General features: G+C 37.3%; 1 protein-coding gene across 1 annotated transcript in view; it reads left to right on the forward strand.

Annotated features, from left to right (window-relative positions):
- FANCI (Fanconi anemia complementation group I) overlaps positions 1-15,596 on the forward strand; it is a 427,158-nt gene that overhangs the window by 330,977 nt on the left and 80,585 nt on the right. Inside the window, exon 19 of the mRNA XM_067148224.2 lies at positions 2,674-2,844. Within this exon, the coding sequence (XP_067004325.2) occupies positions 2,674-2,844 (171 nt within the window). The remainder of the gene's footprint in view (positions 1-2,673; positions 2,845-15,596) is intronic.

Here is a 15,596-nt window from a genome sequence, read left to right on the forward strand (position 1 = left end):
TGTGTGGTAGTTTTGTGTATTTCAGTGCATTTGTGTTCAGTTTTAGTTCATAAATTTAATGACTTGATTGTACTTCAGAGAGTTGTGTTGGTGACAGTTTCTTGTATTTTGCATGGCCACAAAATATAACAAACGTTATCTCCAAGTGTTCAGAGGTACCTAAAAAATTGAATTTCTGTTCATTTTACAGTCTGATAAAGGACACTATTATGCATTTTGTTCAATGTTTGTTACATTTTCTTGTTACCAGTTTTATGTTTTCTTAGTTGAAGATTTAAATTTAATGGTCAATTCGCATTGTAACTACTGTATAAATATGTTTGCCTTTTATCTTTTTTTTTTTTTCTCCTGAAGCCATGGCGCAATATACATGATGAAATACCATAATTAAAAAATCTTCCTATTTTTGATTTGGCTGGTATGTATATGTTTTCCTAAAGTAGGAGAACTCTGGTGTTATGCTACAGCCTTACGCTATGTTATTTAAGTGCGTGTAATGCTTCACACATGAGAGTGAGTTTGTGATCTCTGTATAATTCAGACCTGAAACCCCTTGTATTGTTAACACCTTTCTGTCACTCCTCTTCTCTCTGTAGCCCGTGGTTGTTTGAGAGCTGATGAATAATTACTACTTGATTATCATATATCATTACCTCCGAGGTCACGAGTTGTAACTCACAATTCTCATACTTTTTAGGAGAGGAGAAAAACTATCTGCTCACTTCTCATTGCATTTATATTACCAGCACACGTTTAGGACTTCTTATATTGGGTTCTTTGTTCTTTTATTGCTTTACTTACTATATTCATTTTTAACATACTGCAAGAAGAAGAAAAAAAGGAGCAAGCCCTGTTAAATGAAATGGCCTTTTTAAAGAGCTCAAGAAAACAAGAATAAAGTATGAACACCAAAGAGCAATCTAAAAGCTGTACGCAAATGAAACAGCAATGACCATGCATCTTCATTGCTTGGAAGGAATATCAGGAGGAAACCAAAATCAAGAAAGGTGTCAGGCAAGGATGCTTCCTGTCACCAGTAATTTTTAATGCCTACACAGAGAAAATTTAATTATGTGCAACACAAGATTTACACAGAAATCATTATTCATTGGGAAAAATAGATATGCTCCAATATGCCAATGATGTAGTTATTTTATGGGAAAATAACCACAGTGTAAGAAAATTTAATTATGTGCAACACAAGATTTACACAGAAATCATTATTCATTGGGAAAAATAGATATGCTCCAATATGCCAATGATGTAGTTATTTTATGGGAAAATAACCACAGTGTAACAAATTCATTGCAAAATATGCAGGATTTCTTGGGAGGAGAATTCTATGTATGTCTACCCCTTAGTCCCGTCGAGGATGAGATGAAATTGTATGGCAGCATTTCATGGCCTGATGCCAACCTAAATTAAGGAGCTAACAAAAATGAAATAAATTGTGATAAGGTAAGGAAGTAGAAGGAATCAGCTGTGGCCTATGAATAGGAACTGTCCCAGCATTTACCTGGTAGCCTAATGAATTGTGGGAGGAGATTATAACCTAAAATTTAGCAAAAGGAAAACAAACTTCCTCGTATGTAGTAGACAGCTAATTTCATGAATTAATATCTAATTGAATATGAAATCCCTTGAAGAAATGGAAGAATTGACAAATTTGGGAATCATAACAATAAAAGATGGAAGGGTCACAAAGGAGACTGAAAGTATAGGCAAAATTAGCCTTCTGTAAATGGAAAGCCTCACTCACCTCACAAAACATTATCCTCGAGATAAGGAAAAAGTTAATGAAAGCTTTTGTGTGGAGCATCATTCTGTATGATAGCAAACCGTGGACAATAGGAGCAATAGATAGAAAGCAATTATAGATGCTAGAAATGTGGTGTTACAGGTGAATGCAAAAGGACAGGTGGGTAAACAAGACTGCAAATGAGGAAATCCTTCACAGAATTGGCTGAAAGGAAATCCTGCTTAAGAGCCTTGTAAGATGAAGGGTGGAACTTATAGGACACACATTAAGTCAAGATAGGTTACTCAAGAATATAGTGATAGAACGACAAAGGAAGCCTACGACACAGTTATATTTGCCAGATTATTAATGATGCTGAGTACAATACCTACCTGAAGATGAAGAGGAAAGAAAGCCTAGAATAGAGAAGCATGGAAAATTGCTGCCAGCCAATCTAAGGATTGAAATAGATAATGATTTGTGAGATTTGTTATTCTATGCCACTAAGCAATATAGGAGGCATGACTTACTTTCGGCAATCTATCATGTATGTGAACAAAGCTTGGATGTACTACTGTACACCTTCAAATATATTTCCTTCTAATAATTCTTTTGATACCAGAACCTCAAAATGACCAAAAATGGAGTCATGATTCTTGATTATCTATTCTCTTATTAAGCACGGGTTGATTGGCTGTGCAGCAGAAACTATTGCTTATGTTTATAGCAGAAAGTAACAGGTTTTTATGGCTGTGTATGATGTTAGCAACAAAAAGTTTAAATTCACTTTTGAAACACACTATATATTCTTGAAACTTGTATTTGCACACATTACTGATTTCTCATCTTAAAAGTTGGTATCTCTGCATGTGTCACAAAGCAGATGATACAAAATTTATGTGTAATTATAAACATGACTTTTCTATACTTTTCAGGTGTACAACTGGATGAAAAGATTTGCAAAAGAGAAGAGTTTATCTAATCCCAACCTAGTGAGGGCAGTTGTCTCACTACTCTTCAAGTTGCAGACCCACTACAAAACAGATGGAGTTTTGTTTGATAATTTTGCAGCTCAGTTACTTAGTGTAATGGGTGCAATTGATACAGTAAGTTTGTCAGAGGTCTAGTTATAATCCCGCATTCTTTTGTTAATTGGTTTCTGTGATGTTTCCTTGATGACTTGGTAAACCTTTCAGAAAAAATGTTGGCAACCTTTTAGAATTGATTAGATATATTTTTTAAGTGTTAACACTCTAGTAACCATGCCCATATAGATTTTACAAGCTTCTGTTCTTTCAAAACTGTCAAAACGTGTAACTTCTACGAGCTCAAGCACAAGATATAGTTTAAAATTTCTGCCCGCAGTTTTTACAGGTTTTGTAATATCTACATGTTGTGGTACTATGCAGTAACTAAATGTCACTCAATGGCCAAGTTACTGATAAGACATCAATTAGACTATGCTTGTAGTGTATGGGACCCTCATCAGAATTACTTGATACGAGAACTGGAAAAGATTCAAAGGAAAGCAGCATGATTGTTCCGGGTGATTTCCAACGAAAGAGTAGCGTTACCGAAATGTTGCATACTTTGGGTTGGAAAGGCCTGGAAGTAAGAAGACAAACAATTCAACCAAGCAGAATGTTTCAAGCTGGCAGTGGAAGGATTGTTTGGAATGACATTAGTAGACGAATAGGATGGAGTGGAGTTTTTAAAAGTAGGAAAGATGATCATGAAATGAAGATAAAGTTGAAATTTGAAAGTTGAAAAGATTTAAATCTAAGAATTTTCATTTTTGTCCGTATTGAACTGAGAATGGAAGATAGGAAAACTTAAAAGGCTCCACCTTTTCAATACAAAAATGTTATAGTTTATTTATAACATATATTTGCACTTGGAACTAGTTTCGACGCTGTTTGGCGTCGTTATCAGCCAAAATGTGGGAAGTAGGCTAGCATGTAGACATTTATATTACACAAGGCGTTACATTAAACAATACACATCTTACAAGTAGATCAAAACAGGGGCAAATATAGAAACAGATGAATCGTTGAGAAAGCAAAAGTTATACATATTAAAAATAACCTTAACCACACATCTTGCAGTGCGAAAATATTCACCTTGAATGATTCCTGAATACAAAACATGCGCACACATTTCTGAAGAGCCAGCAGGCAGGAAAAAGTAAAGAAGTAAAAAAGTAAAAAAAGTGAAGAAGTTATATCATGTTCAAGATCATGCTTTCACATCTCTGCACAGTATTTAAAATACAATTTACCGTTGGTCTTTATAGCTATTGTTGAGAGTGAAGGAGAATTTCCTGTTGTGTATGTTTATCAGGAACTCAAGGGAGACTTCATTAGTTAGTCGGAACATAGAAAAAATGATGAACTCTTCTCAGAAGAACTCTTAAGGTTTCACCTTACTTTTTCCTGCCTGCTGGCTCTTCAGAAGTGTGTGCACGTGCGTTTTGTATTCAGGGATCATTCAAGGCAAATATTTTCACACTGCAAGATGTGCGGTTAAGTTTATTTTTAATATGTATTATTATTTTTTTCTCTACGATTCATTTGTTTCTACATTCGTCCCTGTTTTTATCTCCTCGTAAGATGTGTATTGTTTAATGTAACACCTTGTGTGAAAAATTGGGTTAAATGAAGAAGTTATATCATGTTCAAGATCATGCTTTCACGTCTCTGCACAATATTTAAAATGAAATTTACCGTTGGGTCTTTATAGCTATTGTTGAGAGTGAAGGAGAATTTCCTGTTGTGTATGTTTATCAGGAACTCAAGGGAGACTTCATTAGTTAGTCGGAACATAGAAAAAATTATGAACTCTTCTCAGAAGAACTCTTAAGGTTTCACTTTACTTTTTCCTGCCTGCTGGCTCTTCAGAAATGTGTGCGCGTGTGTTTTGTATTCAGGAATCATTCAAGGTGAGTATTTTCGCACTGCAAGATGTGTGGTTAAGGTTATTTTTAATATGTATAACTTTTGCTTTCTCAACGATTCATTTGTTTCTATATTCGCCCCTGTTTTTATCTCCTTGTAAGATGTGTATTGTTTAATGTAACGCCTTGTGTAATATAAATGTCTACATGCTAGCCTACTTCCCACATTTTGGCTGATGATGACGGCAAACAGCGTCGAAACTAGTTCCAAGTGAAAATATATGTTATAAATAAACTATAACATTTTTGTATTGAAAAGTTGAAAAGATGGCGCCGAGTGAGATGGTAGAGTAAAGTTGCTCTTGCTATACCCTATCTGAATTGCAAGTTAATCAGCTGAAAGTGTTAATCCGTGTTAAAAAGTTATATATTTAAGTGCCTTCTTCTTTAAAAAATAATCATCATGTCGGTAAAGGAAGTAGCCAAGAAGATATCGGCTTTTGAAGATAGCATGACAGACTTTCAAGCTTGCCTAGACTCAGCAGTCAGTGCCGCTAACCCACCGAACGTGCTCCAAGCACTTGGTGCCAAGTTCCAGGAATTCAAGAAACACGCCAGCGAAGACATCTCCGTGCTTAAAGGGGAGTTGAAGGTTCTTGAAGATCGGCTCCAGAAACAAGACGACGCGTTGGACGAGGCCGAACAGTACAGTCGCCGGAACTGCCTTTTATTGCATGGTGTCCCGGAACAGCCGTCCGAGGACGTCTACATTAAAATGCTGGACACACTGAAAAATAAACTTTCTGTTGAACTTTCAATTCTTGATGTGGATCGCTGCCACAGGCTAGGCCGCCGAAATAGAACGTCTGCTGAAGTGGTCTCACAGGGAAATCGGCCTATGATTATAAAGTTCCTACGATACCATGATCGTGATCGAGTGTGGCGTGCAAAGCGAGCTTTGAAGGGCAGTGGGCTCATGCTGAGTCCCTCACAAGTGCGAGAAAACATATACTTAATCAGGCAAGGGATTTATGGGGACTGCAAAAATGCTGGACTCAAGATGGACGCATTTGTGTATTAAGAGAAGATGGAACCAAATCTCAAATATCCACGGTGGCACAGTTAAAAAACATTGCAGGGAGTAGGATGAACTCGTGAAATTAAGAGAAAGAAATTATGTGTGTAGTACCAATAATTAATTTATATTTGTGTGTGTGTATGTGTGTGCTTGTGAAAGTCAGTGAATCTACTCACCAGGTTGCTGGGGTAAGCTTATTTTACATCTTACTTAACTTTTGTTTTTCATACTGCTTACTTTCATATGATTGTTGACCAGTACAACGGCAATACTATTGACCTGCATTCCTCTCCACAGCCCTCACCCTCCCCTTCTCTTTCGTCCCTACCACCTTCGATAGGACTTGTGTTGCAAGAGCAGCTCAGTAGCCACCCCCGATCGTTACATTGTTGTCACCTAAATGGCCAGTCATTATTAGCTCATATAGAAGAGATTCAGGCTATTTTTGAAGTGAACAATGTACATATTATTGGAATCAGTGAAAGCTGGATGCGTACAGACATGCCGTCATCGACAGCTAACGTTGACAGATACTCAATATTACGCCATGACCGCACTGACAAAATAGGCGGTGGACTTCTACTTTATTATAGAAATGACCTGAAATGTAAGATAATTTCCACTTCTGACCCACGACTTACACTGCGACCGGAATTTATGTTTGTAGAATTAGACTGCCATAAAAAGATATTGATAGGGATTGTATACAAGCCGCCTAAAATAAGACAGACTGATGATTTTGAAGAGGCATTAGCAAATCTTATCTCGGCATACGATGACAATATAATCATGGGCGACTTTAACACTGACCTTTTGAAGCAGACTAGTGACGCGAACAATCTACTGAATTTATTTATCGCTACAAACATGACAATTTTACCCCTCAACGCTACTAATCATGTTCATTACTCTGACCGCACAAGTCATACCTTAATTGATCTTCTTGTGACAAATCAACCTCAAAAAGTAATTAAGCACGGACAGATCCCTGCTCCTGGCATCTCTTCACATGACCTATTGTACGTGTGTTATTCTACTCGAATACCTAAGTACAAACCACGCTACATTACAATACGGGACTTACGACATATGGACCGGAATAAACTACGCTACGGTGCATATAACTTGCCTTGGGATAGTATACGTAATTTTCAGAACATTAACTCTAAAGTAAACAAATTCAGTTCACTGGTACTGGAAATATTTGACAAGCACGCACCAAAGAAACAGGTAAGAATCACCCGCCATTCTTCCGCTTGGCTAACGGCCGAGATAAGATCTGCTATGGCCAGTCGTGACAAACTGTACAGACAATACAGACAGACGCATGACACAGATGATTTCCAGCGATACAAGATTCTGAGAAACAGAACCAAGCAGTTAATTAGGAATGCTAAATATAAATACTTTCAGGAACTGATGAACAATAACAGCCCAAGACAAAAATGGAATAAATTATGCACGTTAGGTATAGGTAAAGCCATAGAGCAACATGTGCCAAGCATATCGCTAGATGTTTTAAATGATCATTTTGCATGGCCAAGAATAGCCTCTACCTCCTTCCCAGAAAATTCACTACCCTTGTTACAAGAGCAGTCTGTGTATGAGCAATTCTCTTTTAGAAATGTCAGCTTGAATGAAGTTAAACGTGTGATATACGCTATAACATCTAATACCACAGGTAGTGATGACATTCCTATATCGCTAATTAAGGATATCTTAGGAGCTGTTCTGCCAATACTAACTCATATATTTAACTACTGCCTGACAAATGGAGTTTTCCCAGATGTTTGGAAAGATGCACTAATTAGACCCATCCCGAAGAGCTCCAAGTTGGATTCTCCTTCAGATTATCGTCCAGTATCCATTCTACCACCCTTATCCAAGGTGCTTGTACGTCTAGTTCATACACAAGTTACTGAATACATTACCAAGCATTCCCTCTTTAATCCCTTTCAATCCGGCTTCAGGAAAGGACATAGCACTGCGACAGCTTTACTACGAGTGACAGATGATATCAGACGTGCAATGGACCAACGGGACGTGACTGTATTGACATTATTAGATCTCAGTAGTGCCTTCGACACTGTTAATACTCAGTTACTACTGCAGAAACTTCGAGAGCTAAATTTTAATAGTGTATCACTTTGTTTCTTTTTATCTTATCTTGAAAATCGCCGGCAACGTGTAACAGTTGAAATTTGAGTTCAGGATGGCAAAGGAAGACCCTCGGCGTCCCTCAGGGGTCGGTTCTTGGACCACTGCTATTTATCATCCAAATTAATGATATATCAAAAGCTCTTAAATTCTGCAAATTGCAAGTGTACACGGATGATATACAGATTTACTATCACTCAAAACCGAGTGATATTGATACTGCAATTACTAAAATAAATTCTGACCTTCAACATCTTAGTGACTATGCAAATAAAAACAGTTTATTAATGAATCCAAATAAGACTCAAGTTATTATTATCGGTACCAGTAAAAACATTTATTCCCTCAAGCAACAGAACATCCCCCCAATAATTTTAAACAATAAAATCATACCCTCCTCTACTTCAGTGACCAACTTAAGAATTATCATGACTGAGACTCTAAACTGGACTCAACAGGTGATAAGCACATGTAATAAAGTACATAAATGCTTATATCCCGTGAAACGGTTCGCTAATATATTCTCTGTTCGACTTAAAGTACAAATAATTCACTCTCTTATACTACCTATATTTGACTACTGTGACACTGTGTTGACTGGAATAACCTGGGACAGTAACAAGAAACTGGACCGGAGCCTGAACAGCTGCATAAGATATATCTTTAATCTGCGATATGATGCTCATATATCACCTTATTATAAGGAGCTGTCGTGGCTTCGAGTGCACCAGCGCCGTGAACTTCATATGCTATCACTTCTGCACAAAGTTCTTTCCACTAATACTCCCGACTATCTGTCTTCATCTTTTTCTTACCTCTCGTCCTATCATGAACACAATACAAGATCTGGCTCCTCTCTTGCCATACCTGTAAACCGCACTGCTGTGTACAACCGCTCCTTCATAATCTCTGTGTCTAGGTCATGGAATTCGCTACTTGCAAACGTTAGAGAAAATCCTTCTCATCGCAAGTTTAAAGTGGCTTGCCAGGAGAATTTGCTGGGTAGATCCCGCTGACTTGCTGGATAATTGTTGAGTGAATGAAGGAATGAATGGAATGAATGAATGGATTACTGCAGTTACATAATTTAAGTGTACGTTATTTTGTGTATTTTAAAATTAAGGATTCTTTCATTATTATTATTATTATTATTATTATTATTATTATTATTATTATTATTATTGCTATTGCTATTAGTATTATTTGTTTTATTTGTATTCAAAATTATAAGTTATGTATATGTATACTCATCTAGTGGTTAAGTGTAAGAGAGGGCCTCGATTCCTAACTTCGCCACCAATAAAGGCATTATCTATCTATCTATCTAAATTCAAGAGGACAGATTGGAGCAAATAAGAATTTATAGGAAGAGGAATTAAGGAAAAATTTATCAACGGAGGTCTTTGAAAAATTTCCAGCTTCTTTGAAACAGTTTAAGGAAAGACTAGGTTACAAAACAATTGATAAGCAATCTGCCACCTTAGCAGCAGCTCTAAATGTAGATCAGTTGTGATTTATTTATTTATTTATTTATTTATTTATTTATTTATTTATTTATTTATTTATTTATTTATTTATTTATTTATTTATTTATTTATTTATTTATTTATTTAAATTGTAATGTTTCGTATGCAACTTTTCAAAGCTTAAGCTTGTATAATGAAAATGTTGTTGAGGGACGCAATTTACCATACCAAGAAAGAATATGATAGTACCGAGGGAGTTGGCCGTGTGGTTAGGGGCATGCAGCTGTGAACTTGCATTTGGGAGATAGTCGGTTCATGTCCCACACTCAGCAGTCCTGAAGATGCTTTTCTGTGGTTTTCCATTTTCACACCTGGTTGTACCTTAATTAAGGCCATGGCGATTTCCTTCCCACTCCTAGCCCTTTCCTATCCCATGATCACTATAAGACCTATCTGTGTCGGTGTGACATAAAGCAAAATTGTAAAATATATATACAGTGGTGGTCAAAATAATACAGCCACCTGGCAAAGGTTTAGAATAAAGTGCAAATTTATTACTAGACATGTTTGTACTATGATGGAAAGAAAATTTTACGTTGTACAGGAACCATTACAACAGAGTCACATTGCACCACAGTCAGTTATATAGATAACACAACTGAAACTAATCAATAATATTCAAAATAATACCAGACCACAGGGTCAAAAAAATAGAGCCAATTGACACAAATATTTTGTACTTGATCTAAGTCTTATGAAATTTACAGGAACAGTCGTTTTTGCATAGGAGTGCATTAGTACTTCGTGGTGTAACCCTTATTTTTGAGGATTTCCCTGCACCTCTTACCCATAGAGTCGACTAAACGCCTGCATTCGTCGCTGCTGATCGCATACAAGGCTCTCTGGATTTCTTCCCAAAGTTTATCTAAAGACGTAGCTTTTGAGCGGTCAATTCTCTTGTCTACGATCTTCCATAAGTTTAAAGTTAAAAACTTCATGATTGTTCCGTATTGAATAGAGAAATAAGAAGATGTACAATATTATAGGGAAGGATCCACCTTTCAATACTCCGTAGTAAAAAGTAGTTACAACCTGTTTATTGGGACCGGTTTCAACACATTTCAAGTGTCATCATCAGCCAATTAGCGAAGATCTTAAAACAATGATACAATGTTAATATTTTGCCTGTGTTCAATATATTAGTTGTTTTAAGATCTTCGCTAATTGGCTGATGATGACACTTGAAATGTGTTGAAACCGGTCCCAATAAACAGGTTGTAACTACTTTTTACTACGGAGTATTGAAAGGTGGATCCTTCCCTATAATATTGTACATCTTCTTACTTCCATAAGTTCTCGATGGATGATGCGTCAGGGGATTGAGGTGGCCACTCTAATACTTCGATATGGTGATATTGAAAAAACTGCCTTATGATCCTTGCAGTATGCTTTGGATCGTTATCGTGCTGAAATTTCCATTTCAGCGGCATTTCCTCTTCAGCATAAGGCAGCATCACATTTGCTGTCATTGTACATTTCTGCGTTCATTATGCCGTTGATACGGTGTATTGGACCAAGGCCATACCATGAAAAACATCCCCATACCGTAACACTTCCGCCACCGTATTTCACAGTTTTTAAAGTGTACTTGGGATTAAATTCCTGGTTTGGCGGGCAGCTTACATAGACTTTTCCGTTTGAGGCAAACCTATTATACTTGGATTCATTGGACCAAAGGATGTTCCTCCACCAGATATTGGGTTTGTGTTCATTTCTCCGGGCGAAGGCCAACCTTTTCCGAACATTAGCTTTTGAAACATGTGGCTCCTGTCTCGCAATGCGCCCATTCAATTTTGCGGATCTCAGTCGTCTTTGAATCGTTGAAGTTGATGGTTGAACATCATTTTTGTCGTTAAACAAAATGGCTTTCAGTCATGGTGGTGACAAAAATGGGTTTCTTTACTTCCCTAGTGATGAGTCTGTCTACGCGAAGAGTAGTTACACGAGGTCGCCCCCTGTTCCCCACCTGCAGCTTTGTTTGTTTTGCCAGTCTAATGGCGTTCTGGACTCGTTTTCGTGAAAAGTGTAAATCTTTGGCTATTTGATTCATGGATATCCCACTTTTGAACATCCGGAACATTACTATACGACCATCATCACTTGTATGCTCTGCTCTGCCCATCTAGAAGAATGTAAACAAAACCAAACGTCAGTTTACATACAAAATAATATTGAGTGGAGGTTTGTTGACAAATAATATTGCTAGCCCCCAAAACAACTGCAAAAAATCAATTTGAACGGGACTTCTGTAAAACGGCTCTATTATTTTGACCCATAAGATTCTTACCTTTATGCCTCTTTTCGAACGTCTAGCTCAAACGCTTCCTTTCGCACGACTACAGACAGCAGCGACGTCTTCCCTGATATTGTCTAAAAGGGACTGACAACACGGCACTCGTGGAGATTTTGCGAACTAATAGATATCCTAGTTCTTAATCTCGTCAATAGAGGTGGCTCTATTATTTTGACCGCCACTGTATATATATATATATATATATATATATATATATATATATATATATATATATATATATATATAAATGATAGTTTGTGAACTAGTAGATAGTAAAATATGTATTTATCATTAACAGAGTAATAAGTAGGTAAAGTTACTTTTTTATTTTTTTCTGTTTACATAAAGATAAAGAACACTGCAATACTTCCAAACTACTCAGATTATTTGAATGCTTTCGCCATCTTAAATTTAAGACAGCACCACTGTAAAAGAATGTTTGAATCTAAACGTTATGTTGAACTCGAGAATATGGTTTCGAATGTAAGTATCGATCCTCAAGTTCTCGAATGCATTATATTCAATTCTGCCCATCACTAATCACAATGTCCGACTCGGCTGAATGGTCAGCGCACTGGCCTTCGGTTCAGAGGGTCCCGGGTTCGATTCCCGGCCGGGTTGGGGATTTTAACTTTAATTGGTTAATTCCAATGGCTCAGGGGCTAGGTGTGTGTGGCGTATTCAAAATTAGAAATCATTCTAGGTAGGGCCCTCATCTTCGCAGACCTGCAGGTCACCTAATAGGTCGTCTACTAGAAAAAGACCTACACCAGGCTTCTCCGGAGACCATACGCCATTATTACTAATCACAATCAAATTGGAAAGAGAAAAATATCATTAGCACTTCCAAAATTATGGTTATTCACGACCTTGAGCTCAGCTGGAAAGTGCGCTCGCTGTAGAAGTCGGTACGAGTGCAGAATGATGCAAGGTTTTTAAATGTAACGTGCACAAATAAAACGACTGCGGTTTTATAACATTTTAACACAAAAACTTGAAATTCCCAGTCTTATAATAGGTTGATAATTTTAACATAATAAATTTTTGTTACCAGTACTTAAGAAGGAACAGTTTCGATTCCTGCCTGAAAGCCCAATGACTATACAGTGCCCTGAGGGAAGTGCCGAAAACCTGTTCGGTGATACACTCGAAAAAAGGTAACAAAGTAAACATGCAACCCTGGACAATAATGTAGACGTTTTGCAAGTAGGAACATTTGACGAAACTCGTTCCGTCTTAGGTAGAGCTGCCGAAATGCACTCTGTCTCCTTCCAATTGTTGTGGACACTCTCTGCTTTATTATTTCTGAGGATTCTCTGAACAGTACCATGCAATGCTAAGGTGGTCCATTATGCAAGCTCACCGCCGATCGCTTTTCCAGTACGATACAGTACTTCCTCAAATTACCGCAATGACAGGACGTTAACACCAAGATCCATAAGTATGCCGTAGCCGTCCTTTTGTGAGATACAGTTTCTTGGAAAAAAAAAAAAAAAAAAACGTGCGATCGAGGATTTTGATGGGACTGAAATTTATGGACAGTTGATCCGGGAAACAGTTTCTTCGAGGAATGGATAATGCAATATTTTTACACCATGATTTAATTAGGATGGTCGCGGGACCACGTAATTTGAACAAATAATGTGGGAAAATGTAGTTTCCGGGAACATATAATTGAGGTTCTACTGTACATTTACTTTGTCAAAAACCAAATGGACTGTCGGATAGGAGATAGCACGTTTCAAAATAGTTGCTAAGTTGATTGTACAAAAGTGATTCAAATATTTTAGAAATTATTGGAACAATTGAGACTGCACAATAGTTCTAAAGAAATTGTTTGTCCCCAGTTTTAAATACCGGAATAACTTTTGAAATTTTAAGTAAATCAGGAAAAACTCCAAACTCTAAACACTTATTAAAAATAAAAGCTAGAGGTTCTGAAACCAAATGTATTATTCTTTTGATGATGTAATTAGATAACCAATAACAATCAATACTCTTAGAGTTTGATAATTTTAAGCTAACTTTAATTACTTCACCAGGTGTGATTTCAACCCAGTGGAAAGTGTTTCGGCAGGGGAGTTGATTATGAAGAAAGTCACTCGCAGAGGTACCTGTTGCTTTAATTTGATCTTCGATTTATTTTACAAAGTTTAAGAAATAATTATTGAGTTCTTCAAAATTGAGGAATGTGTCTTGAGTACGAGTAGGGATGTTTTCTTTTACTATAACATTCCATGCCGCCTTGCATTTGTTGAGTGCATTCTCAATATATTTTTCACAAGCTGAAGTTTTGGAATGGATAAGTTTTCTTTTATATAAATTTTACAATTAAGATAAGCTTTATACATGCCATTCTGCTCGGTTCCTCCTTGACAAGAGCTTTTATAAATTCTATACAGCAAAAGCCTTCTTTCTCTATACCGAGTCAATTCATCGGTATACCAGTTCAACTTCTTGCTTTTAAGTTTACCATTACAACTAATTTTTACTAGTGGCGAACATTAATGCCACAAGTCAACCATTTTATCTAAAAAGTTTCCATATAGGGTTTCAATATCATTTTCTCCCATTTGAAATTCAAATACAAAGACCCAGTTAATTTGTTTCAGATTTTCGATAAATATGTTAATATAATCATCACCCTGACTTTTTATCCACATCAGAACAGGTTCGACCGGGCGAGTTGGCCGTGCGCGTAGAGGCGCGCGGCTGTGAGCTTGCATCCGGGAGATGGTAGGTTCGAATCCCACTATCGGCAGCCCTGAAGATGGTTTTCCGTGGTTTCCCATTTTCACACCAGGCAAATGCTGGGGCTGTACTTTAATTAAGGCCACAGCCACTTCCTTCCAACTCCTAGGCCTTTCCTATCCCATCGTCGCCATAAGACCAATCTGTGTCGGTGCGACATAAGGCAACTAGCTTACTTACTTGTCGCCTGAAACCTGGCGACAAGTATAAAATACGGATTTGGTTCTGAGAGTGTTACTACTCTTACAGGCATGGAACAATTCCTTATACGAGCATGCACTCAACAACCTTGTTGAAGCAAGTTTAGAAATGGTTCAATATCATTAAAGTGTATAGTATGTTAAAGGTATGAAATATGTTAATTTTTTCTTCCACATTTCCTGTTTCCAGTCTCCTGGGTTGGTTGTGAATCAAGAACCTCTAGAGTTGTCTCTCTCTCTCCACCACTCGCTTCCTTCCTCCAATATTTCTTGTACTTTTACTCCTCTCTTCTCTATACCCTCCTTCACCCTGTTGTCTTCTTCCTATTAGTTTCTCTGTAAATACTCACTTTGGAACTCTATCTTCTTCCATTCTTATTATGGGTCGATACCATTTTAGCTTACTGGTCTCTATCTTGTCTTGCAGTTTTGGGAATCCAATTCTCTCTCTGATTTCTACATTCCTGATCTTATCCCTTTGTGGCTTCCCAATTATTCCTCTTATTTAAATATGTTGACTGTTAAGATGTAAATTGAGGCAATGGAAAATTCATGCACAGTGCAGAAGGGACTGCATCTGTCAAGCCACAGAAACTCTTCCTTTTTTGAAATAATGGCACTAAGTCCTGATCATCATCATCATCATCATCATCATCATCCTTTAACCGTTTCCAGTCGCGCAATTGCAGTATGAGAGTGCTCTCTATCTTTACCTATCCAGGTACATTTCTTCCTTCTCAACTTGGTGACATTCCACTCCTCTTCCTTCCAGGTCCTAATTAATTGACTGATCCACCGTTTTCTTGGTCTGCCTCTAGGACTTTTGCCTTCCAGTTCCCTTTCTAGCCCTTTTCTTGCTGTTCTCATTTGATCCATCCTTTTTACATGACCATACCATTTGAGCCTTGATATTCTTACATTTTCTCAGTCTACCATATTAACGTGAATAATCCGTGCTGC

This window comes from Anabrus simplex, chromosome 5 (genome assembly GCF_040414725.1).
Source record: "Anabrus simplex isolate iqAnaSimp1 chromosome 5, ASM4041472v1, whole genome shotgun sequence".
In the NCBI taxonomy this organism is placed as follows: Eukaryota; Metazoa; Arthropoda; class Insecta; order Orthoptera; family Tettigoniidae; genus Anabrus; species Anabrus simplex.